At 35.6% G+C, this 26,172-nt stretch overlaps 2 protein-coding genes across 11 annotated transcripts in view; one reads left to right on the top strand and one right to left on the bottom strand.

Annotated features, from left to right (window-relative positions):
• Positions 1–26,172, bottom strand: part of LOC128656206 (glutathione hydrolase-like YwrD proenzyme) — a 628,013-nt gene that overhangs the window by 474,314 nt on the left and 127,527 nt on the right. For 8 of the 10 annotated variants that reach the window (XM_053709982.1, XM_053709980.1, XM_053709984.1 and 5 more), the window contains one exon: positions 24,715–24,802. The exons of 1 other annotated variant lie outside the window; for it this stretch is intronic. The gene's annotated coding sequence lies outside the window, so the exon portion shown is untranslated. Of the gene's footprint in view, positions 1–21,264; positions 21,405–24,714; positions 24,803–26,172 lie in introns of those variants that run through there. One more of the 10 variants, XM_053709990.1, reaches the window with a different exon arrangement.
• Positions 1,083–25,560, top strand: TM4SF4 (transmembrane 4 L six family member 4). The gene is made up of 5 exons (XM_053709991.1): positions 1,083–1,473; positions 9,206–9,295; positions 15,052–15,191; positions 21,303–21,495; positions 24,629–25,560. Exons 1-5 carry the CDS (start codon positions 1,303–1,305, stop codon positions 24,644–24,646), a joined length of 612 nt encoding a protein of 203 aa, XP_053565966.1. The 5' UTR covers positions 1,083–1,302; the 3' UTR covers positions 24,647–25,560.

The raw sequence follows: 26,172 nt of genomic DNA, 5'->3' as shown, positions 1-26,172 counted from the left end.
AATTGGCGTAAGTGGATTTGCGGTAGCCTGGAGTCGCGGCGAGGAAGTGAACGTTAGACCCTTTCCTGCCTGACTCTAAATACCAACGGGCGGTAAAAAGCAGCATTAGGACCCCTTAACGCTGCTTTTAACGGCTAACGCCAAACTCTAAATCTAGGTGAGTGTGTTAGAGCATATCATCTTTTTGCACTACGCCCACTGAAATTCTACTTGTTAACCTTGCACATAGGTAAAGTCTTGATCTAGAGCCAAAACCACTGAACATAGAATTGACAGAGTTGTGTACCTGCAACAGAAGATTGGCTCAAGGCTGTTTCCTGTTCAAGACCAGCAGTTCTCTGTGGATCTAATGTGAAACTATGTGTTTAACCCCTTAGCAGGGGTTAAAAACAAAGTTTCAGTGTGAGTAGTGCAAAAAGTAGACGCTCTAATGAATGAGAACGTCATTTTTGCACTACAATGTACCATTAAGCCCTTTGTGGGGGTTAAAATATAGTTACTAAAGCCCATTACTGTAATAATAAATACTATAACAAGCCAGAGCATTTTATTTTTGCAATTTATCCCTTTAAGCAATCACCTTTGAATGCCAGAACCAATAGTAATAATGCAAACTGATATTGTAATGTATTATGTCAAAATAATAACATCATTTGTCATTTATTAAGATGGCATTGACAATGAATATGTATCTAATAGGTAGGAACTGTGAATTTGTAGCCAGACAATTCATTGCACACATTTATGTATGACAGGATATATAATACTTTTGTACATTAAGATTGACTTACTGACAATATTTAAGTGCCATCAAATAGTAAAAAAAAATACAGAAGTCTTGATGCTGACAAGCAAGGAAACATGAATGAACTCACTGTTTTAATTCCGCTGAAAAAAAAATCAATTATTCTAAAAGCTATGGGAAGCTTTGAAAGGTTAGAAATGTTGAAACTTAGGGCTGGGGAGGTTTTATCATATCTGAATCTGGGAGGGAAAGACAAACCAATGACAGTGTCATGTCCAGTTAAGTAGAATATTAACAGGGGTTATTAGTTGCCATAGTAAAATATGAAGTTCCTCTGTACGTGATGTAATTTACGGGGTTCCACTATCTGTGGGCATATAAATGCCAGGTCACTCGGAAACTGCTGCCAGAACATTGGAACAGCCTTGACAGTTATACTGCATCCCACTAAGGATTATATTGGATCTATTACCTGTGCAGACCCTCATTATTAAAGGCTAATAACATTTTTTTTATTTTTATTATTATCTGGGAGCAGTGATTTACCTTATTGAAATATGTGTTCAGGGGGCTTTGCAAAGTGCTTGGGGATTACCCTAATTCCATTAGCTATTCTGTGTGTATTGGCCAATATTTTGCTGTTTTTCCCTGGAGGAAAAGTTCAACCAAGTGGAAACATTTCAGAAGAAGTCTGGTACTTTGGAGGTATTTTGGGTTCTGGTGTTTTGGTGAGTATCTGAGAATACTTTTACTGAATAATATTGTTTCTTTGACTAATAATGCTTTCAATAGATTTAAAACTAGAAATTCTATGTTGTGCAAATTAAATACAATAAAATACTAAAGCACAAAATTAAGATTTTGTGCATTTGTTAAGTAATAATTTCAAGTATTTCATATTTAAAATGGACATAAAAGTAAAAAAAAAAACAATTTCAGTTTTAACTGGCTTTTAAAGCATACTTACAATGGATACCCTTCTCTTTTTTAAAGTTAATCTTCATTATTTTTTAAAAAAAGTCTTAACATCAGTGCTATCTATGGGATTGTGTTTTAAAGGGCATTATCATTATTCACCATCTTTATGTTCCTAAAAATACTTCTTTTAACTAAGTGTTTAGTACATAACAGTTATAGAATTTCAGAGCATAAACAATAAACCGCATTTCATATCTTTACAATATAATTAAAGGGACATGAAACCCAAATTCTCTCCTTCATGGTTCAGATAGAGCATGCAATTTCAGATAACTTTCCAATGTATTTCTGTTATCTTTTTTGATTCCTTCTCTTTGTATCCCTTGTTGAAAAATATACCTAAGTAGACTCAGAAGTTGTTCATTGGTGGCTGCAAATATATGCATCTTGCCATTGGCTTTCAGCTAACTCCAAGTAGTGCATTGTTGCTCCTCCAACAAAGGATACCAAGAGAATGAAGAAATAAGATAATAGAAGTAAAATTGTATGATCGATCTGAATCATGAAAGAAACATTTTGAGTTCCATGTCCCTTTAATTCTAGTAGTTCTAAATGATGAAATGATTAAGTGTGTAAAAAAAATATCAAAAGTAAAGTTTGAAAGAAAAACACATATACTATCTCAATAATTAATTAATTTACAATAAATACATTTGTTATAAGTATTCAGAGTATTTTTCTTTTCAGAATCAGGTATGATTGAGTTAGATCTACAGAATGAAACTTTTTTTATAATTAAGAAAGAAAATTACTAAATATATATTTGCTTATTTAAAGGCCACAATCAACCCGCTCAAGTGTTAACTTCGCTAGAAGTAAGCATTTTGCGCTTGTCAGGTTGAGCTCATATTATGAGTTGAAAGTAAACTGTTTTCACTAGTGCACTAACCCGACAAGCACAAAAAGGCCAAAGTTAGAATATTGTGTGCGCATTCACGTATTCCCCCAATAGATGTCAATGGAGAAAAAAAGTGGGGGAAAAACTTAACACCCCACTCTTGTGCAAACTCGATCGTATATTCTCATTTGCGCTAACCCAACATGAAAATATGAATATTTCACATTCCAATGTTCTTCAAATAAAAGAATATGTTCTATTTATCCATAAATAAATATTTCTACATATATATGATGTTTTTTTGGTATAATATATATCTATACCTATATATATATATAAATATATAAATATATACATATAGAGCGATATATATATATATATACACACACACACGATTATATATATATATATATATATATATATATATGTATGTATAAAGGTATAGATATATACAGATATATATAAGAATATCTATTTATAAATACATAGAACATATTCTGCTATGTGCGGAACATTAGAATGTGAAATATTTACAGTAAATATATAAACACTTTAATAAATATAACATGATTTTTTTTTTTTTATGATTTAGCTTATATATGCCTATATATGTATACATATGTAGTTATGTATTTATATATGTGTGTATATCTACACATATAAATACATAAATATATATGTACACACACACACACATATATATATATATATATATATATATATATATATATATATATATATATATATATATCTTTAGACATGTTTATGTATGTATCATTATGTTAAAGCCATTTGCCTGCCTTTTTTTTTCTAACACCTAAGATTTCATAACTTTTGTGTGCAATATTTTTTCTTGTTAATTTATATTAGATACTGTTATTATAAGTGTAACTATACATTGTAATGTATTTTTGATGTGTTTTGTGCAACTTTTTAGATTTTCAAAACATTTAACAGAGCTCTGAAGTCGCAGTAATCATTCTAGAGTAAATCGTGATTGCGCTCAAGTGCGTTTACTTTCAACTCACAATACGAGCAAAAAGCGAGTCGAGCGCAAACAATAGCGATAAACCACTTATCGTTCACTAGCAAATGTTTGTGCTCCACTCATAATCTTCCCATATTAAGCATCAGTCAGAAACATTATTAAACAACGCATATCTGTTCTCATGTGTAAAACACAGTGAGTCTGATAAATTTGTAAAATGTACATAAATCTTGGTGCAGGAATAAACGTGAGCCTTGTCTGTTTGTGGGTATGTGTTTCTGTATTGGACAAGGGTCCAGTATGATCTAGGAGGCATTGTATGGTCCAGGTGTACTTGTAAAATAGATAAACGGCTAGATTTAGAGTTTGGGGTTAGCCATGAAAACCAGCGTTAGAGGCTCCTAACGCTGGTTTTAGGCTACCGCCGGTATTTGGAGTCAGTGATTAAAGGGTCTAACGCTCACTTTTCAGCCGCGACTTTTCCATACCGCAGATCCCCTTACGTCAATTGCGTATCCTATCTTTTCAATGGGATCTTTCTAACGCCGGTATTTAGAGTCGTTTCTGAAGTGAGCGTTAGAGCTCTAACGACAAAACTCCAGCCGCCGGAAAAAAGCAGGAGTTAAGAGCTTTCTGGGCTAACGCTGGTTCATAAAGCTCTTAACTACTGTACCCTAAAGTACACTAACACCTATAAACTACCTATGTACCCCTAAACCGAGGTCCCCCCACATCGCCGCCACTCGATTACATTTTTTTAACCCCTAATCTGCCGACCGCCACCTACGTTATACTTATGTACCCCTAATCTGCTGCCCCTAACCCCGCCGACCCCTGTATTATATTTATTAACCCCTAACCTGCCCCCCACAACGTCGCCGCCAGCTACTTACAATAATTAACCCCTAATCTTCCGACCGCAAAGCGCCGCCACCTACGTTATCCTTATGTACCCCTAATCTGCTGCCCCTAACACCGCCGACCCCTATATTATATTTATTAACCCCTAATCTGCCCCCCTCAACGTCGCCGACACCTGCCTACACTTATTAACCCCTAATCTGCCGAGCGGACCTGAGCGCTACAATAATAAAGTAATTAACCCCTAATCCGCCTCACTAACCCTATCATAAATAGTATTAACCCCTAATCTGCCCTCCCTAACATCGCCGACACCTACCTTCAATTATTAACCCCTAATCTGACGACCGGAGCTCACCGCTATTCTAATAAATGTATTAACCCCTAAAGCTAAGTCTAACCCTAACACTAACACCCCCCTAAATTAAATATAATTTTAATCTAACTAAATAAATTAACTCTTATTAAATAAATGATTCCTATTTAAAGATAAATACTTACCTGTAAAATAAATCCTAATATAGCTACAATATAAATTATAATTATATTATATCTATTTTAGGATTAATATTTATTTTACAGGCAACTTTGTAATTATTTTAACCAGGTACAATAGCTATTAAATAGTTAAGAACTATTTAATAGTTACCTAGTTAAAATAATAACAAATTTACCTGTAAAATAAATCCTAACCTAAGTTATAATTAAACCTAACACTACCCTATCAATAAATTAATTAAATAAAATACCTACAATTAACCTAACACTACACTATCAATAAATAAATTAAATACAATTGCTACAAATAACTACAATTACATAAACTAACTAAAGTACAAAAAATAAAAAAGAACTAAGTTACAAAAAATAAAAAAATATTTACAAACATAAGAAAAATATTACAACAATTTTAAACTAATTACACCTACTCTAATCCCCCTAATAAAATAACAAAGACCCCCAAAATAAAAAAATGCGCTACCCTATTCTAAATTAATAGAGTTAAAAGCTCTTTTACCTTACCAGCCCTGAACAGGGCCCTTTGCGGGGCATGCCCCAAGAAAATCAGCTCTTTTGCCTGTAAAAAAAATAATACAATACCCCCCCCCCCAACATTACAACCCACCACCCACATACCCCTAATCTAACCCAAACCCCCCTTAAATAAACCTAACACTAAGCCCCTGAAGATCTTCCTACCTTGTCTTCACCATCCAGGTATCACCGATCCGTCCTGGCATCCGGTGCTGAAGAGGTCCAGAAGAGGCTCCAAAGTCTTCCTCCTATCCGGCAAGAAGAGGACATCCGGACCGGCAAACATCTTCTCCAAGCGGCATCTTCGATCTTCTTCCATCCGGTGCGGAGCGGGTCCATCTTGAAGCAGCCGACGCGGATCCATCCTCTTGACGGTTCCTTTAAGGGACGTCATCCAAGATGGCGTCCCTCGAATTCTGATCAGCCAATAGAATGCGAGCTCAATCTGATTGGCTGATTGGATCAGCCAATAGGATTGAACTTGATTCTGATTGGCTGATTCCATCAGCCAATCAGAATATTCCTACCTTAATTCCGATTGGCTGATAGAATCCTATCAGCCAATCGGAATTCGAGGGACGCCATCTTGGATGACGTCCCTTAAAGGAACCGTCATTCGTCGGGAGACAACGGAAGAAGAAGATGGATCCGCGTCGGCTGCTTCAAGATGGACCCGCTCCGCACCGGATGGAAGAAGATCGAAGATGCCGCTTGGAGAAGATGTTTGCCGGTCCGGATGTCCTCTTCTTGCCGGATAGGAGGAAGACTTTGGAGCCTCTTCTGGACCTCTTCAGCACCGGATGCCAGGACGGATCGGTGATACCTGGATGGTGAAGACAAGGTAGGAAGATCTTCAGGGGCTTAGTGTTAGGTTTATTTAAGGGGGGTTTGGGTAGATTAGGGGTATGTGGGTGGTGGGTTGTAATGTTGGGGGGGGGGTATTGTATTTTTTTTTTACAGGCAAAAGAGCTTATTTTCTTGGGGCATGCCCTGTTCAGGGCTGGTAAGGTAAAAGAGCTTTTAACTCTATTAATTTAGAATAGGGTAGGGCATTTTTTTATTTTGGGGGTCTTTGTTATTTTATTAGGGGGATTAGAGTAGGTGTAATTAGTTTAAAATTGTTGTAATATTTTTCTTATGTTTGTAAATATTTTTTTATTTTTTGTAACTTAGTTCTTTTTTATTTTTTGTACTTTAGTTAGTTTATGTAATTGTAGTTATTTGTAGCAATTGTATTTAATTTATTTATTGATAGTGTAGAGTTAGGTTAATTGTAGGTAATTGTAGGTAGTTTATTTAATTAATTTATTGATAGGGTAGTGTTAGGTTTAATTATAACTTAGGTTAGGATTTATTTTACAGGTAAATTTGTTATTATTTTAACTAGGTAACTATTAAATAGTTCTTAACTATTTAATAGCTATTGTACCTGGTTAAAATAATTACAAAGTTGCCTGTAAAATAAATATTAATCCTAAAATAGCTATAATATAATTATAATTTATATTGTAGCTATATTAGGATTTATTTTACAGGTAAGTATTTATCTTTAAATAGGAATAATTTATTTAATAAGAGTTAATTTATTTCGTTAGATTAAAATTATATTTAATTTAGGGGGGTGTTAGTGTTAGGGTTAGACTTAGCTTTAGGGGTTAATACATTTATTAGAATACCGGTGAGCTCCGGTCGTCAGATTAGGGGTTAATAATTGAAGGTAGGTGTCGGCGATGTTAGGGAGGGCAGATTAGGGGTTAATACTATTTATGATAGGGTTAGTGAGGCGGATTAGGGGTTAATTACTTTATTATTGTAGCGCTCAGGTCCGCTCGGCAGATTAGGGGTTAATAAGTGTAGGCAGGTGTCGGCGACGTTGAGGGGGGCAGATTAGGGGTTAATAAATATAATATAGGGGTCGGCGGTGTTAGGGGCAGCAGATTAGGGGTACATAGGGATAACGTAGGTTGCGGCGGTGTACGGAGCGGAAGATTAGGGGTTAAAAATAATATGCAGGGGTCAGCGATAGCGGGGGCGGCAGATTAGGGGTTAATAAGTGTAAGGTTAGGGGTGTTTAGACTTGGGGTACATGTTAGGGTGTTAGGTGCAGACGTAGGAAGTGTTTCCCCATAGGAAACAATGGGGCTGCGTTAGGAGCTGAACGCTGCTTTTTTGCAGGTGTTTTTTTCAGCTCAAACAGCCCCATTGTTTCCTATGGGAGAATCGTGCACGAGCACGTTTTTGAGGCTGGCCGCGTCCGTAAGCAACTCTGGTATCGAGAGTTGCATTTGCGGTAAAAATGCTCTACGCTCCTTTTTTGGAGCCTAACGCAGCATTTTATTGAACTCTCGATACCAGAGTTAATTTTATGGTGCGGCCAGAAAAAAGCCCGCGGAGCGTTAACAGCCCATCTACCGCCAAACTCCAAATCTAGGCCAAAGACCGGAAATAATCTGTATTTGTCTGTGCAAATTACCTGGAGATTCTGTTGGATCTAAGTGTGTCTCAGTTTTAAGGATTATAATCTGGCTATATCTGTGTATTAGACATAGAGAGCTAGATTACAAGTGGTGTGCTATTGTTAGCGAGGGACGAGATAAGCAATATCACAAAAGTGCTTACTAGAGCGCATGTTACAAGTTGAAAGTAAATGTGCTTGAGCGCAAACAAAATTTGCGTTTATTGGGTTAAAGTGTAAAGGTTAAAAAATAACTTGCACCAAACACAACATAAATACATTAAAATAAACTATGACACTTATATAAACTTTCTGCTAAAAAATATTTAAAATAAATAATAATAAACATTTTTATAAGGGTTAAAAGGTATATGGTACTGTATATGACAAGGTATGTGACTGGAAAGGGCTATATTATGTGTATATGTGTATGTATGTAAAATACATAGTAGATGAGGTTGAAAAAAGACAGATGTCCATCGAGTTCAACCTATACAAATCTAATATACTTAGAAAAATACTCCAGTTGAGTTTAAATTAATCCCATTAAAAAGTGACTAATTTAACACAAGCAATCATATCCCTGAATTATGTTTTTATCCAGAAATATATATATATATATATATATATACATATATATATATATATATAATACACACACACATATATATGCATATGTATTTATAAGTGTATTTATAAGTGTATGTATATATATATATATATATATATATATATATATATATATATACACATACACATTTTGGAGTCCTTTCCACTGAAATACAATTAAACATGATTTTGTGTTTTTACTGTAAATATTTATGTTCTTCGCTTGGAAGAAAATGTTCTTTGTATTTTTAAATATATATATATATATATATATATATATATATATATATAAAAGTATGCAAAAGGGCCAGCACTCACGGTTACCAAACATCCACCCAGGGTGCTTCCAAGATCAAAGTACAGTATAGGTAGTGGAGAAAAGGATGCACTTGCCTATTAATTTTGTTGGTGTCTGACGAAGGGGGTAACACCCCGAAACGTTACAAGAAATAAAGGTAACCATTTAAAAATCCTGGCGAGGGCATCCTTTTCTCCACTACATATAAATATATATATATAAAACATGATTGTCTTTTTTAACTACCTATAGATCTTAGGCTTCAATGATTACCCCTTTAATCAAATCATGAAAGTTTATTTTGACTCCCATGTACCTTTAAGGATAAGACATGTTGACTTTAACATATTGTTTTAATAAAACATCTATCTTACAAGCATATAATATTCTTTTTGTAGATGATTTTTCCAGCTTTGGTATTTTTGGGTCTAAAGAACAATGACTGCTGTGGATGTTGCGGCAATGAGAGCTGTGGGAAGAGATTTGCGGTAAGACAAGTATATATTTATATATAAACATATATTATTACTGTAGTATGGAACCTGTGAACAAATATTACAGAACAAGGTGCATTGGTTGGGGGGGGGGGGTTATAGTAAAAGAAGGCTGAGACCTAAAAAGCGGCAATTAATCAATGGGAGACTGAAGCCACAATTGTTCTCCTTTTTTGATTTGGGATTTGAAACTACATTTAGCCACCAATCAGCAAGCGCTACCCAGGTTCTGAACCAAAAATGGGCCGGCACCTAAGATTACATTCCTGCTTTTCAAATAAAGATACCAAAAGAACGAAGAAAACTCATAATAGGAGTAAATTAGAAACTTGCATGCTCTATCTGAATCCCAAAAATAAAATTGTGTTTCATATCCCTTAAAGGGTACTTGAGAACTGGAGTTGATAAATACTTTTAATGCAGCCAGAAAAAAAAATAAAGCACTTTGACAAACATGCTCCCCTAGAGTTGTAGTTGCTCTATGGGGACATCAAAATCATGCTGCAGGGGGGAAAACAAAAAAATATTTTCTTATTCAACCTGAGAATGTTTAAACCTTGCTTCAGAACATGACCTCTCATTTGATAATATCTCTTTATTTGTTTATTTTGTTCTACTTTTTGAATCCTTAGTTTTATTTGAAAGTTCTATTCTTCTCTCACGTAAATTATATCATTTCTAAAAGGATGCAAAAGCATTAAAGGGGCAGTACACTTACAAACTAATAGTGCAGAATTATATAACATTAGCTTAACGGCAGATTTATACACTAAAATATTGCAGAGAAATTGTATGTAAAAGCTCTTTTTTCCAGAGTGTCGCTCCTTGCTCTACTAAGCGGGTCTGGTTTTTCCACAGCGCATCGCGGCAACACTGTCTAGTCACAGTGCGCCCGGTCACGCCATTAAAATGAATGTAGCTCGCTCCCGCTCTGGTCTAGTAGCAGGAGCGAGCTACATTAATTTTAATGGCGCGACCGGGCACACTGTGACTAGAATGAGCAGAATATATAACATTAGTTTGTAAGTGTACTGTTTCTTAATGGAGAGAAAAAAATATATATTTAAGCAAAAAAAAAATATTTTCTTTATATCTATATGCATACACACATATACATTATATATATATATGTTGCGGGTCAAGTTAGAAATTGGGTAATCCTAGCATTACCTGGGTAAACCTGACATTACCCAAGCGGCTTTGGGTAAAGCCCCGATGTAACATGATAAATCTTCTCAGAGTGCATTGAGTCACCTCATAAAACATATATATGATGCACTGTAATTCACACATCTGTCATCTTCACTATCTTTTTTTACTCCGCCTGGGGAGTTCAAGGGGGGCAAACCTCATACCTCAAGGTTCCCATGGATTAAATACCACAAATCTGATATAAAACCAGTGATTGCCATCATTTATTCATTTTATTTAACCACTGGCACCCTGGCGGATGTTTAGTTAAGTGAGCGTGCGCTTTATAGAAACATTTATATATATATATATATATATATATAAATAAATAAATAAAACACATTCACACATATTTTTTTATATATATATATATATATATATATATATATATATATATATATATACATACAGTATCTCACAAAAGTGAGCACACCCCTCACATTTTGTAAATATATTATTATATCTTTTCATGTGACAACACTGAAGAAATGACACGTCACTACAATGTAAAGTAGTGAGTGTACAGCCTGTATAACAGTGTAAATGTGCTGCTGTACCCTCAAAATAACTCACACAGCCATTAATGTATAAACTGTTGGCAACAAAAGTCAGTACACCCTTAAGTGGAAATGTCCAAATTGGGCCTAAAGTGTCAATATTTTGTGTGGCCACCATTATTTTCCAGCACTGCCTTAACCCTCTTGGGTGTGGAGTTCACCAGAGCTTCACAGGTTGCCACTGTAGCCCTCTTCCACTCCTCCATGACGACATCACGGAGCAGGTGGATTTTAGAGACCTTGCGCTCCCCCACCATCCGTTTGAGGATGCCCCACAGATGCTAAATAGGGTTTAGGTCTGGAGAAATGCTTGGCCAGTCCATCACCTTTACTCTTAGCTTCTTTAGCAAGGCAGTGGTCGTCTTGGAGGTGTGTTTGGGGTCGTTATCCTGTTGGAAGTCTCCGAAGGGAGGGACTCATGCTCTGCTTCAGTATGTCACAGTACATGTTGGCATTAATGGTTCCCTCTATGAACTGTAGCTCCCCAGTGCCGGCAGCACTCATGCAGACCCAGATCATGACACTCCCACCAACATGCTTGTCTTGTACTCCTCACCTGGTTGCCGCCACACACTCTTGACACCATCTGAACAAAGTAAGTTTATCTTGGTCTCATCGGACCACAGGACATGGTTCCAGTAATCCATGTCCTTAGTCTGCTTGTCTTCAGCAAACTGTTTGTGGGCTTTCTTGTGCATCATCTTTAGAAGAGACTTCCTTCTGGGACGACAGTCATGCAGACCAATTTGATGCAGTATGCGGAGTATGGTCTGAGCACTGAAAGGCTGACCCACCCCCCTTTCAACCTCTGCAGCAATGCTGGCAGCACTCATATGTCTATTTTCCAAAGACAACCTCTGGATATGACGCTGAGCACGTGCACTCAACTTCTTTGGTCGACCATGGCGAGGCCTGTTCTGAGTGGAACCTGTCCTGTGAAACCACTATATGGTCTTGCCCACCGTGCTGCAGCTCAGTTTCAGGGTCTTGGCAATCTTCTAATAGCCTAGGCCATCTTTATGTAAAGCAACAATTCTTTTTTTCAGATTCTCAGAAAGTTCTTTGCCATGAGGTGCCATGTTGAACTTCCAGTGACCAGTATGAGAGAGTGTAAGAGCAATAACACCAAATTTAACACACCTGCTCCCCATTCACACCTGAGACCTTGTAACAATAACGAGTCGCATGATACCGGGGAGGGAAAATGGTTAATTGGGCCCAATTGGGACATTTCCACTTAAGGGTGTACTCACTTTTGTTGCCAACGGTTTAGACATTAATGGCTGTGTGTTAAGTTATTTTGAGAGGACAGTAAATTTACACGGTTATACAGGCTGTACACTCAATACTTTACATTGTAGCAAAGTGTCATTTCTTTAGTGTTGTCGAATGAAAAGATATAATAAAATATTTACAAAAATGTGTGGGGTGTGCTCACTTTTGTGAGATACTGTACATAAACGCTAACTACATGCACAAACTATATATATATATATATATATATATATATATATATATATATAAAGTGTATATATATATACTGTATATATATAAAGTTTGAAGAAAACATGTACCTATATAAGATGCACTCTTTGGTATAGCAGTTATCAACGAGATTCCACTTAATGAATATAGGATCATTAAGTGCAAAGTGCAGTTTTATATTTTTGTGATCAGACACAAAATATTTATTTTTAGTTAGTAAACTTTTTCTACATTTTTTAAACTAATGTAGAAAAAGTTTACTAACTAAAAATAAATATTTTGTGTCTGATCACAAAACTATAAAAGCAAGGAAACTACACTTAATAATATTTTGTACATACTGACATTAAATTGTGATTGCCATGTTTTAAAATTACAATGTTTAAATTGCCCAGAATCGTAGTGCACAAATGAGCTATATCAACTAGTCAAACTATTTAGTGATTTTGCAGCTTTATCTAGATAAAAGAATACAAGCACAATTTAAGTATACTTTCAACATAGTACTCGTCTTCGTGTCTTACAAACTATTTTCAGTTAAAATCACAGCTACAAATTTCAGACTCACCAGTCTACAGTTGCATTACTCTAATGTACTATTACTTTTTCCTGAGATTTGACTACATTTTCAAATATCTAGACATTTATAACCAGCTAAAAAAGTATAATCAGAGCCACAATATATGCCTCTTTTAATAACCCTTCGTATGAAAACTAACCCTGTTCGCTGCACACAAAGATAGTAAGACCGCTGCTCCTTAACTCATCTGACACCCTCTGCTAGCGGTGAATGGGCAGGGGGCTTCATTGCACAAGCATTTCACCAGAAATATGCATATGCTGTCGGCATTTAGAGATGTCGGGAGGACATGATCCGCTACAGCGGATCATGTCCGCCAGACATTTAATAAATCTACCCCATAGTCACCATCTATTGGTCAATGAAGTAGAAATCCAAAACCTCTCTTCAGGTTTACAAGACACAAATATAGCAACATCAAGAACCAACACAAGTACTAAAGGGACACAAAACACATTTATTTTTTGCTTGCATGATTCAGGCAAAGCATACAATTTAAAAAAAAAGTTTCCAATTTTCTTCTATTATAAAATTTGCGTTGTTCTGATATTATTCTTTGTTGAACTGATATCTAGATAGGTAACGTTTAATGTCTGGAGCACTACATGACAGGAAATAATGCTGCCATGATTGCCATCTAGTTCCCTTGCTAATGTATAACATTGTTGCAAAACTGCTGCTAAATAGTTCTGCAGACACATGCACACTCCTGAACTTACCTTCCTGCTTTTCAATAAAGGATAACAAGAAAATGAAGAAAATGTAATAGAAGTAAATTGGAAAATTGTTTAAAATTGTATGTTTTATCTAAATCATGAAAGAAAAAAATGTCACTTAGTGAAAAACCTAGCTCTGATTTAAGGGGCTAACTTTATAGCTGAGGGGCCTCATTATAAAAGTGAGATCATGTTTAAAATGTATCGATTCAACCACAAAACTTTAGGAAACCGGCTTCCAAATCTGTTTATGTAAATGACTGTAATTAATAGCTGCATGTCTGCTTTGTAGTAGAAATGTAGTTTCACTGATTAAAACAAAAGGTTATTTGGTGATCTCATAAATGCAAACAAGGGGCTGTTTGGGACGTATTAGAGATTTTCACCTTGGCCCTTGTGAAGTCTCATCTCACAAATGTGTCTCACATTAACTGTTTTTAAGTTCATTTGTTTTTTGCATATGTTAGCGAGATTTTTTCTTTTAGTTTTAATTCATTTGCTCTGTATAGTTTTCGATGTTTTGTTCAATGCGCCGAGAAAGGTTACAAGGTGGGTGCTTTTTGTGTTCTGCACTTTTCGAGTTGGAATGTAGCAAACTATTAAATTCATGAATAGATTCATTTGTAATTGCACTCACTGGGTAGATTCAATAAAAATGTATTTTGCTAGCTTTTCAAACTTAGTTTCAAATCATACAGCATATTAAAGGGCCATGAAACCCAAAATGTTTCTTTCATGATTCAGATAAAAAAATAAAAAAAATCTGGTTTATTTTGATTATGAAATTTACTTTGTTCTTTAGTATCCTTTGTTGAAAAGCAGGTAGGTAAGCTCGGGATCATGCACATGTGTGAAGCAGTATGTGGCAGCAGTGTTGCAAGAATACTTTTAACAATGTTATCCAGAACACTGCTGCCATCTAGTGCTCAAAAGTATTCTTGCAAATCTGCTGCCCTATACTTCTTCGGACTCTTGCACTCTACATAACCTAGGTGTTCTCTTCTACAAACAATACCATGAGATCAAACTTAATTTTATAATAGAAGTAAATTTGAAACTTTTCTTTAAAATTGCATCCTCTGTCTGAATAATGAAAAAGAAAATGGGTTTCATGTCCCTTTAATCAAATTCAATTCTGGAAGATAATGTTTCACTTATGTAATGTTTATGTTCACAATAACAAAGCTTTTTATTTATTTCCCTATTTATTTATTTTTGTAGATGTTCTCATCTATATTATTTGCTGCAGTTGGATTTGTGGGTTCAGGCTATAGCTTTGTCATATCAGCAGTTGGTATAAATAAAGGACCAAAATGTGACGTTTTAGGAAATGATACCTGGATTTACCCCTTTGAAAATGGGTAAGTGACACCAATAATTTGCAGGTGGGATCTGTCCTCTAACTATACAAATATTAGTCATAACAAGACTGTGGGCAAAAAAAAGCTTATTTGTATCAAATTCAGCATAATTTATATTATAAATCAGGGGATCCCAAACACATTTCATGTAAGGGTTGCCAGCCCTCTCTTATTTCCAGGGACATTCCTTACTTGTCCAAACTGTTTTACAGTCTTCCAGGCTCCCTTACTTATCTGCTCTTAGAACATTTCCCCCTTATTTGATACATGTAAAATCTTCATTTTAAACATTTAGGGCCAGATTTAACAAAGTCAGGCGGACCCCTGTCTGCTCGGGAACCCGTCTAGTGGTCAGCAATATGCTGCCCTCATTTATCATTGCACACTACTGCTAGTGTGCAACGTTGGCCCCTGCTCGCACACAGCTAATCGCATGCAAGCAGGGGCTGTCAATCTCCCCAGTCGAAAAAGTCTGGGGGGATTGAGATACACCACATAACAGGTGGCAATGTGGGTAAAAGGGATACTAAACCCAATTTTTTTTTTCTTTCATGATTCAAATAGAGCATGACATTTTAAGCAACTTTCTAATTTACTCCTATTATCAAATTTTCTTCATGCTCTTGCTATCTTTATTTGAAAAAGAAGGCATCTAAGCTAAGGAGCCAGCCAATTTTTGGTTCAGACCCTGGACATAACTTACTTATTGGTGGCTGACATTTGGCCACCAATCAGCAAGAAACAAACCAGGTTGTAAACAAAAAAATGGGCCAGCTTCTAAACTTACATTCTTGCTTTTCAAATAAAGATAGACAGAAGAAAAATTAATAATAGGAGTAAATTAGAAAGTTGCTTAAAATTGCATGCTCTATCTGAATCATGAAAGAAAAAACTTGGTTCAGTGTCCCTTTAAGAAGCATCAGTTTCCTAACTTACAGCTACAAGTTCATTCATTGAGCCTGCAGCTGGAACCTTTGATAAATAATGGGCCTTAATATTGTACTCTTGTACTTTTATTTAGTTAATAATGTTGATTTGTCCGTTTACAGGCACACGTTGAATAACCAACCATTACAAGTGCCTGGTTAATGCTCCTGAGAGTTTGCGGCAGCAATTTGCACTAAGCGAAATTAATCAGAGGTTAGACCTCTGGTTAATTAAAAAAAATGTCCCCCAATTGCCCCCCAAATAAAGTGTACAGTTCCTTTCTGAAAATAAAAAATAGTAGCATATTTATTTTTTCTAAAAAAAAAACCCACATGAAGCAGTTATAATTGGTAAAAATGGCACTGAAAAGTGCCTTTACATTGCGGTCTATGGGGACTGTGTTTTAAACTGTAAATATATATGTATATGCTTATATACATATATATTTATGTGTTAATATTATGTGTATATACACATATAAACACATAAATATATATGTATATATTCATATACATATATGAATTAAATTTGCTGCCCAACTCTGCGTGACTTACCCCCTGAGCTGCGATACGTTCTGTGCCGTGTCACGCTCTCATGATTGCAATTCTTCTAGGTAATGCGAACGCAAGATCCCATTCGCATTGCGCTTAACTTGTAATACCAGCGCACATTTGCGTGCGCTGGTATTACTGAATGGAGGGTAAATTTTGCTCTCCACTCTAATCTAGGCCATTATCAGTAGGAATGCCTTTTTTTTTAATACTTTATTTTCAATGAAAAGCTTACATCAGTGGAAATACATTCAATCAGTACATTTACAGGCGCTTTATTTAGTGGCCTTTAACAGATATAACCAGGCCTGATAACTCCCAGTAGGCCACTAATACCTGTCTAGTAAGAAATTGTAGAGAACAAATAAGTAAGAAATCAGGCTTTTTTATGCTTAGTCTAATACTAAACATACTGTTAAAGTGTTCTCTTCTACCTTCAACTATTGTGATATTTCTAGCCCTGTGTATAAAAAATTAATTGAGCAACAATTTATTCTTCCATTCTGTTAAAAAGACTTAGGGGCCGATTTATCATGGCCCGAATGCTGCTATATGCAGCTGTTTCCGCACGAACCTTCTTAAGATCGCTGTTCCTTAACTCTTCCGCCACCTCTGAGTATGGCTCATTTGCCCTCCCTTGCCCACCTTTTAGGTTCCCCATAGGAAAAATCATATGTGTTCTGCAAATATTCTTAAAAATTTAGACAGTTGAAAGAAAAATATAATTAAACTTAAAATTAAAAAAATAAATAAATGCAAGAGTCTAACATTAAACACCTGGTTTGTGTAACAAAATGCTTGTCTCATGCTACATAGAAAGTAAAAAAAAAGCAAATTATGTAACTTAGGTTTTTAAAATGCTGCAGATTGCCTCTAGCATCTTTGGATTTGGAACATTTTGAAAATGTAAGCTAAGCACAAAAGCAAGATGTGTTTAACATCCCTTTAAAAGGACATGATACCCTAAATGTAGAAAGCACTTGAAAGTGATGCAGCATATCTGTAAAAAGCTGGCTTGGAAATATCACCTGAACATTTCTATGAAAAAAAAGAAGCTATTTTACCTCAATATTTCCACAGTAGCTACATCCTATTATAAAAAGACTTATAAGCAACCAATCAGGATATTGGTCCCAGGACTTGTAACGGAGAGTGCAACTGGCATGTGCAGGCCCAGTCATGTTGTTATTTCCCTCCTCAGTTTAAGTATGTTTACTATGAAATCTCACAAGATTTCAGTGAAATTTCATGAGATTATTATTATTATTGTCATTTATTTGTATAGCGCCGCCAAATTCCGTATCGCTGGGTACAATGATAGGGTTATACAATGACAAGGATTTGTGATAAAATACAAAACATAACAAAACTAAACAAATCTAGTACAGGAGGAAGAGGGCCCTGCTCCGGAGAGCTCATAGTCTACAGGTTTAGGGTGCAGACATAAGGTTGGGGGTAGCTAGTTAATGTATTAGTTTGGTTAGGATGAGAGATGGAGGAGAGATGGTAAGCCTCTCTGAATAGGTGGGTTTTCAAAGAGCGTCTGAAGCTATACAAGGTTGGAGACAGTATTATGGAGCGGGGTAGAGAGTTCCAGAGGACAGTAGAAGCACGTGCAAAGTCTTGGAGACGGGAGTGGGACGTAGAGATAACAGGAGTGGAGAGACGGAGAGTGGAGAGATAACAGTAAAACAAAGTATATCAGCACTAAAGAAGCCGATTGGCTAGTTTTTTGTGTGGGGGGGTTAAACATGCAACTTAAAGGATCACTAAATACATTAGAACTGCATAATTAACAAGTGCATAATAAAAAGACAATGCCTTTGAATTTCTAATAAGCAGTAGATTTTTTTTTGTCAATCTTATTTTTTCTCCTATTTCCCAGCCCCCTGTGACAGACATCAGCCAATCACAGATTAGTATACGTATGCCCTGTGAGCTTGGGCACATGCTCAGTAGTAACTGGTGCCTCAGAACGTGTGAATATAGAAATCCTGAGCAAAAAATGGAAGTAAATTGGAAAGTGTCTTAAAACTGTATAATCTTTATGACTCATTAAAGTTTATTTTAACTTTAGTGTCCCTTTAAGGCATCTGCTCACAGAGCACTGTATGATGAAGACATTTTGAGGTAAAATATCTTCCATTTTTTACATAGAGATTTCATTTGATATTTTCTTCTCAGCTTTTCCTGTCAGCTTTTTACATTTATGCTGCATCAATTTCAAGTGATTTAGCATATGGGTATTATGTCCCTATAAGTTAGCAAAAGAAAAAGAGAAAAACTAATCTCAGCCTGAACACGGCAGCTCAGACAGTTAGGGTAGACATAGAGTACATGCATAGCTGGCAATCATCAGCCATGTTCAGCTCAGAATTGGCCATGTACTGAGGATCTTGAGTTGACTTTAACTGTGTTTTACTCCTGTTCAAGCAACAGTACAATAATAAAATAATACACGAGACGATTGTATTATTTCTCCCGTATGTCCCTTTTACTCAGTTGTCAGGTGAAATAGATTTAAATGTGTTGATAACTCTTTCAACTCAGTTATTAGATGGACATGAAAATGTCTTTTGTGATTCAAACAGCATACAATTTCAAAAATAACACACTTACTTTGTTCTCATGGTATTCCTTGTTGAAGGGATATCTATATAGGTAGTGTGCACATTTCTGGAGCATTAAATGAGGAAACACTACTGCTACTTACTGTTCTTGCAAATGTATAAAAGCAGTTTTAAACCTGCTGCCATATATTGCGGAGAGCAATACGCTCTCTGTATTCAGCATTGCACCAGCAGATCTTGTGAGCTGCTGGTGCAACGCCGCCCCCTGCAGATTCACGGCCAATCGGCTGCTAGCAGGGGGGTTTCAATCAACCCGATCGTACTCGATTGGGTTGAATTGTGGCGATCTCTGTCCCCCTGCTCAAAGCAGGCAGACAGGGTTATGGAGCAGCGGTCTTTAGACTGCTGCTTCATAACTGCTGTTTCTGGCGAGCCTGCAGGCTCGCCAGAAACACGGGCCCTCAAGCTCCATTCGGAGCTTGATAAATGGGCCTCTCTATCTGAATCATAAAAGGCATTTATTGGGTTTTATGTCCATTTAACATAAAATATTTAAAGTGAAGGTAAACTTTGATGAATGAATGTCCGTTTTTTAAAAATACTATTAAAACTGGGGCACTTTCATTCATCAAAGTTTACAAATCAGCCGTTTTGATTAAAAACTTACCTTTGTTTTTTTTTCACAGCCAGAGCAGCTTCCCCCTCCTGGAAATCTTCCATTCACATGTCAGCAATGACTAATCTGGCTTCCTCCAATCACAGCATGGCCTCAGGCAATAACCACCCTGGGGGGAAAGTCGTGATTGGAGGAAGCCAGATTAGTCATTGCTGACGTGTGAAGAGAGGATTTCTAGGAGGGGGAAGCTGCTGTAGCTGTGAAAAGAAAAAAAAAGTAAGTTTTTAATAAAAACGGCTGCTTTGTAAACTTTGATGAATGAAAGTGCCCCTGTTTTTAATAGTATTTTTAAAAAACAGGCTTTCATTCACCAGTTTACCTTCACTTTAACTTATTGTACTGTAGAGCTGTATTAGAATTAATTTTACCATGTAATGTATATTTAGTTAATTGTTAAACACAGGTAATATTCTCCTCTTTTAAAAAAAGGAGTCTTATGGGTAAATAGGCCAAATAAAACTCTGCTTAAAGATACAGTATACACCAATTTTCATATAACTGCATGTAATAGACATTACTATAAAGAAGAATATGCATAGATACTGATATACAAATCCAGTATAAAACCTTTTAAAAACTTACTTAGAAGCTCCAAGTTTTGCACTGTTGATGAGGTTAGGTTGGAACACCCACTGAAAGGGGCTGGTAAAGCATGGACAGGCAGACACTCCTCCCCGCCCCCCCCCCCCCCCCCCCACATATGAAAAGATCCATTACTCAAAAAGGAGTCTGTTGACATCAGTATACATCTAAAACTTTGGGGCTTGGTTAGGAGTCTGAAAATCATCACAATGTTATATAAAAATAAGCAAAATAAACATTGTTACAAAAACACTCCCTATGGGCTATATAAATGGATAATCTACAAAACATTTATACAAAGAAAAATCTAGTGTACAATGTCCCTTTAAGCGATTTTCTAAATCTCAGAGAAACAATGGAAAGACATTTTCAGAACCTTTCCATATTTACATCTCATAACCTGTTGTATAAATAGAAGCGGGTTCTGGCAACATGATAACCAAGTGACCGATCATTTAAAAGTGGAGACACTTCTGTGCAGAGGGATTGAGATAAGAAATAGTTTTCTGCACTTCCCCCAGGATCAGACATGTACAATTGGGGGTGATTAGGGGGCATTTGCAGACCATGCTCATAAGGCGCTATTCCTGTACCTTTTAACCGTCTCCCCTCCTATGCAATACATTATCTGCCATTTTAGCTACTAAATAATTATTTTGTTAGGCAATAAATTTATCACAACGAATCTAATATCTCGGTTTTATAAAAACTGTTGTTAATTTTCCTGAATGTTATCATGAAGAAAGTGATGTGATACTGTTCTTTACCTTCAAACATTAATCTTTTCATATTTCTTCTTGTAAAGTAATTATCTAGGAAATACAGACATATGGACTTTATGTAGTAATGGTACTGATGTGATTATCACATGGAATCTGACCCTCTTCTCCATGCTCCTGATAATGAGTGGTGTCCAAGCTATTCTCTGTGCTTTTCAAGCCATCAATGGTATCATTGGAACAATCTGTGGGGATTGCAAATGCTGTGGTTGCTGTGGGGTAGGTATAACAGCTACCAGCTAACACTATCATTTGATTTGTAGCCTATTCACAGTTAAAACGTAGCTACTTTCTATGAGGGCATACTGAGGAGCAAGCACATGTATTCAGCAGTACATGGCATTGGCAACCGTGTTTTTGACAATGTTTGTACCAATGGTGTACATATACCTTAGCATGCTGTCATGGAAAGGAATATAGGAGACCAAAATAAACGAAAATTTGATAAATTGGAGAAAACATATTGTTTTTAAATTGTATACTCTATCTAAATTATAAATTTAAAGGGACATGAAACCCAAAAATTTTCTTTTAGATAGAGAATAAAATTTTAAACAACTTTCTAATTTACTTCTATTATCTAATTTGTTTCATTCTCTTGGCATCATTTGTTGAAGGAGCAGAATGCACAACTGGACTTTTAACTGAACACATGTGTGAGCCAATAACCATCAGTATATATATGCAGCCACCAATCAGCAGCTAGAACCTAGGTTCTCTGTTGCTCCTGAACTTGCCTAGATAAGCCTTTCAGCAAAGGATAACAAGAGAAGGAAGCAAATTAAATAATAGAAATAAATTGGAAAGTTGTTTAAAATTGTATGCTCTGTCTAAATCATGAAAGAAAAAAATTTGGGTTTCATGTCCCTTTAAGTTTGATTTCTGTGTTCCTTTATATAAATGAATCAAGGCTCTTCCTGTGACATCAAACCTCAGTCAAAAGCAGAAATTTTACCGGTTATCGCTCAATAACTTAGATCATGTCACTGCACACTGCAAGCATGTTTAATCTTTTTTCTTTGCCATGTGACAACCCCACCATGCATATGGCAGTAGTTAAAAACAGAGACAAACAACAATAGGAATCAGCACATCAGATGTTAAAAAAACTGCAGATTTTACAATACTGTGAGAAAACAATACCCCACTGCCTCCCTGAGTCTCCCCCAAGACCGTTGAATGCAACTACTCTGTAGATGGTAGCGCTGGTCTGCAGGGGTACAAATTTAGCCTTGCTACAGAGTTTTTATCTTTTCATATGTGTACATTTGGAATAAATCCTCTGAGAATTGGCATCTGACGCCCTGTGAGTATTTTCCTTTTTGGTGCCATTGCTTTACAGTACATGCTGCACTATTGTAACTATTTATTCACAGTATCAGGACGAGGTTAAAGAATGCATTGTGGTCCCTGCAGACCAGCGTCACCATCTACGGAGATTACGGCAGTAGGCCCTATGCCCACACAGTGCTGGTGGGAGTTGATGCATTACCACATAAATAAGAGTATGCTGAGTATTTGAGACTTCATTTTTAAAAATTAGAAAAAAAATAGCATACTCATTTAAAGGGACAGTCTACTCCAAAACTGTAATTGTATAAAAAGATAGATAATCTTGTTATTACCTATTGCCCAGTTTTGCATAGCCAGTGTGGTTAAATTAAAGGGACACTGTACCCAAATTTTTTCTTTCGTGATTCAGATAGAGCATGAAATTTTAAGCAACTTTATAATTTACTCCTATTATCAAATTTTCTTCATTCTCTTGGTATCTTTATTTGAAATGCACAAATGTAAGTTTAGATGCCGGCCCATTTTTGGTGAACAACCTGGGTTGTCCTTGCTGATTGGTGGATAAATTCATCCACCAATAAAAAAGTGCTGTCCAGAGTGCTGAAAACAAAAAAAAAGCTTAGATGCCTTCTTTTTCAAATAAAGATAGAAAGAGAATGAAGAAAAATTGATAATAGGAGCAAATTAGAAAGGTGCTTAAAATTGCATGCTCTTTCTGAATTACAAAAGAAAAAATTTGGGTTCAGTGTCCCTTTAATATACTTTTTACCTCTGTGATTACCTTGTATCTAAGCCTCTTCTGACAGCCCCCTTATCACATGGCTGTTTATTTATTATCTATTGACTTCCATTTTAACTAATTAAACGGGTGATAACACAATGTTATATACATTGATTAGCAGTCTCTTGTTGTGAAAAGATAATAAAAAAAAGCATGTGATAAGAGACTGTCTGTAGTGGCTTAGAAACAGGCAGAAATTTAGAGGTTTAAATGTTATAAATGATGATGGCTCCATTTAGCCACCAGTCAGCAAGCACTACCCAGGTGCTGAACTAAAAATGGGCCGGCTCCTAAGCCTACATTCTTGCTTTTCAAATAAAGAGAACGAAGAAATTGATAATAGGAGTAAATTAGAAAGTTGCTTAAAGTGAATGTAAACTTTGACGAATGTGTGCCCGTTTTTTAAAAATCCTATTAAAAACAGGGGCACTTTCATTTATCAAAGTTTACATTTCACCAGTTTTGTTAAAATACTTACCTTTTCTTCTTGAAAGCTGGACCAGCGATCCCCCGCCTGCCGCTAGTTTCTTCTTACATCAGAAATGAGGAATCCGGCTTCCTCCAATCACAGCTTTCCCCCCAGAGCAAACATTGCCTGAGCCATGCCGTGATTGGAGGAAGCCGGATTCTTAATTTCTGACGAATGAAGAGACGAGCGGCAGGCCGGGGAATCGCTGGTCCAGCTTTCAAGAAAAAAAGGTAAGTATTTTAACAAAACCGGTGAAATGTAAACTTCGATGAATGAAAGTGCCCCTGTCTTTAAAAGGATTTTTTAAAAACGGTCACACATTCGTCAAAGTTTACATTCACTTTAAAATTGCATGCTCTATATGAATCATGAAATAAAAAAAATGGGTTTCTTATCCCTTTGATATAACAATGTTGGTTGTGCAAAGCTGGGGAATGGATAGTAAAGGCGTTATCTATCTTTTAATAAACAATAAAAGATTTGATGTATTCAAGAATTTAAACATTTTAGGGAATATATACATGAATAAAAATGTAGTTTAAAACATTGATTAAAGATTTGTAAAATATATCCATTTTTTTCTACTGAAATAATTAAAAAGGTATATTGTTATAATGCAGTTTTGGCAAACACCCAACTTTTGTGATTATTTTTCAATATTATGTCCTCTATATTAACTAAATATAAAATAAAAAATAAAATAAAAATTAGCTCTGCTTTAACATTGTTGTATACACTAAGCACCTTTTTTTTCTTTCTTTTTTTTAATGTTTTTTTCTAAACTAATTTGTATTTTTTTCCTCATGCAGGGTGATGGACCTGTTTAATTTCAGCCTGGTTTGAAGATACCCTAGTCCAATTCATTCTTGCACGGAAATAGATTCTTTATACTCACGTCGCACTCTGAAATCCTGAAGGAAGGTTACGGATGAAGAGCTTGTCTTGCCAAAGCTCTGACTAGATCTTCTATAAATGATGTAAAGCTGTAAAACAATTAAAAGCAGCATTGCACATAAGATACATTTAACACTTTGTAATTGAATAAGATATATTAAGTTGCAATTAGATTACAATAACTGCAATTTTATATTTCATATGAACATTTCATAAAAACATATTACTTGACAGGGGTGCATTTTTCATCTAATATAAATGACTATTGCAATATTCTGTGATTGAGTAGTGTTTTATCATATGTGTAGCACACCCCTGGCTTCCTTAGGGAATACTGCTCTATTCCTACATGTGATATGTTCGGCATATAAGCTGCAGTACAAGCAAGTTAGACATTCTACATATCTCAGGGTCAACGTAACGAAAATACAATGGATAAGTAAAATGTCTGATTTGCTTTTTAAAGAAATTAGCATTACTGCTTTAATTGTATGGAACAGTGCAACACCCACACTGCAGTTTACTTTATTGTAGCAGGAAATATATTCTGAGGGGTGAGAATGTCAAAATGTATATTTATTATTGTTTTTTATATATATATAAATAAGACACTATGGCTAACTCATTAACATCTTACATAGACGAGGAGCCTACAAAATAGAACATTTGGCTATAAACAATGAGACTGTAACAATGTGCTTATTATTAAACTCATTTGTAACTGTTTTTCAGTTTGCTGTTATATTAAAATATTCATATTTTGGTTGTGAAGAAAATATCTGACAGAAGCAACAATATTAAAAGAAGTATTTAAAAAATGTGCCAATCAATAAAAGAATTGTTTTCACATTTGGCATTTCTGTTATATGAACAACTGGATATACATATTTACTGTTACTTAAAGGACCAGTCAACACAGTAGATTTGCATAATCAACAAATGCAAGATAACAAGACAATGCAATAGCACTTAGTCTGAACTTCAAATGAGTAGTAGATTTTTTTTATTTTAAAAGTTATGCCTTTTTCCACTCCCCCTGTACCATGTGACATCCAACAGCCAATCACAAATGCATACACGTACCATGTGACAGCCATCAGCCATTCACAAATGCATATTCTTGCACATGCTCAGTAGGAGCTGGTGACTCAAAAAGTTAAAATATAAAAAGACTTTGCACACTTTGTTAATGGAAGTAAATTGGAAAGTTGTTTAAAATGGCATGCTCTATCTGAATAATGAAAGTTTAATTTTGATTGAGTGTCCCTTTAAAATACACATTACAAAAGCTTCATTTTATTCATAACTATGCACAACAAGCAGAGTTATGAATAAAATAAATATAGATAATTATTAAAGGGACATTAAAGGGATATGAAACCCCCCAAAAAAGTATAGATAGTTTCCAATTTACTTCTATTATAAAATTTGCTTCGTTCCCATCATATTTTTTGTTGAA

This window comes from Bombina bombina, chromosome 4 (assembly GCF_027579735.1).
Source record: "Bombina bombina isolate aBomBom1 chromosome 4, aBomBom1.pri, whole genome shotgun sequence".
Lineage (NCBI taxonomy): Eukaryota > Metazoa > Chordata > Amphibia > Anura > Bombinatoridae > Bombina > Bombina bombina.
This window is presented reverse-complemented; position numbering and strand designations above follow the sequence as displayed.

What these genes read in the sequence shown, in the direction of transcription:
- TM4SF4 (XM_053709991.1), top strand. Translation starts at nt 1,303, where the DNA reads ATGTGTTCAGGGGGCTTTGCAAAGTGCTTGGGGATTACCCTAATTCCA. An exon ending in TTTTGGGTTCTGGTGTTTTG is followed by an intron (nt 1,474 to 9,205) that starts GTGAGTATCTGA and finishes TTCTTTTTGTAG; the next exon opens with ATGATTTTTCCAGCTTTGGT. An exon ending in GCTGTGGGAAGAGATTTGCG is followed by an intron (nt 9,296 to 15,051) that starts GTAAGACAAGTA and finishes TTATTTTTGTAG; the next exon opens with ATGTTCTCATCTATATTATT.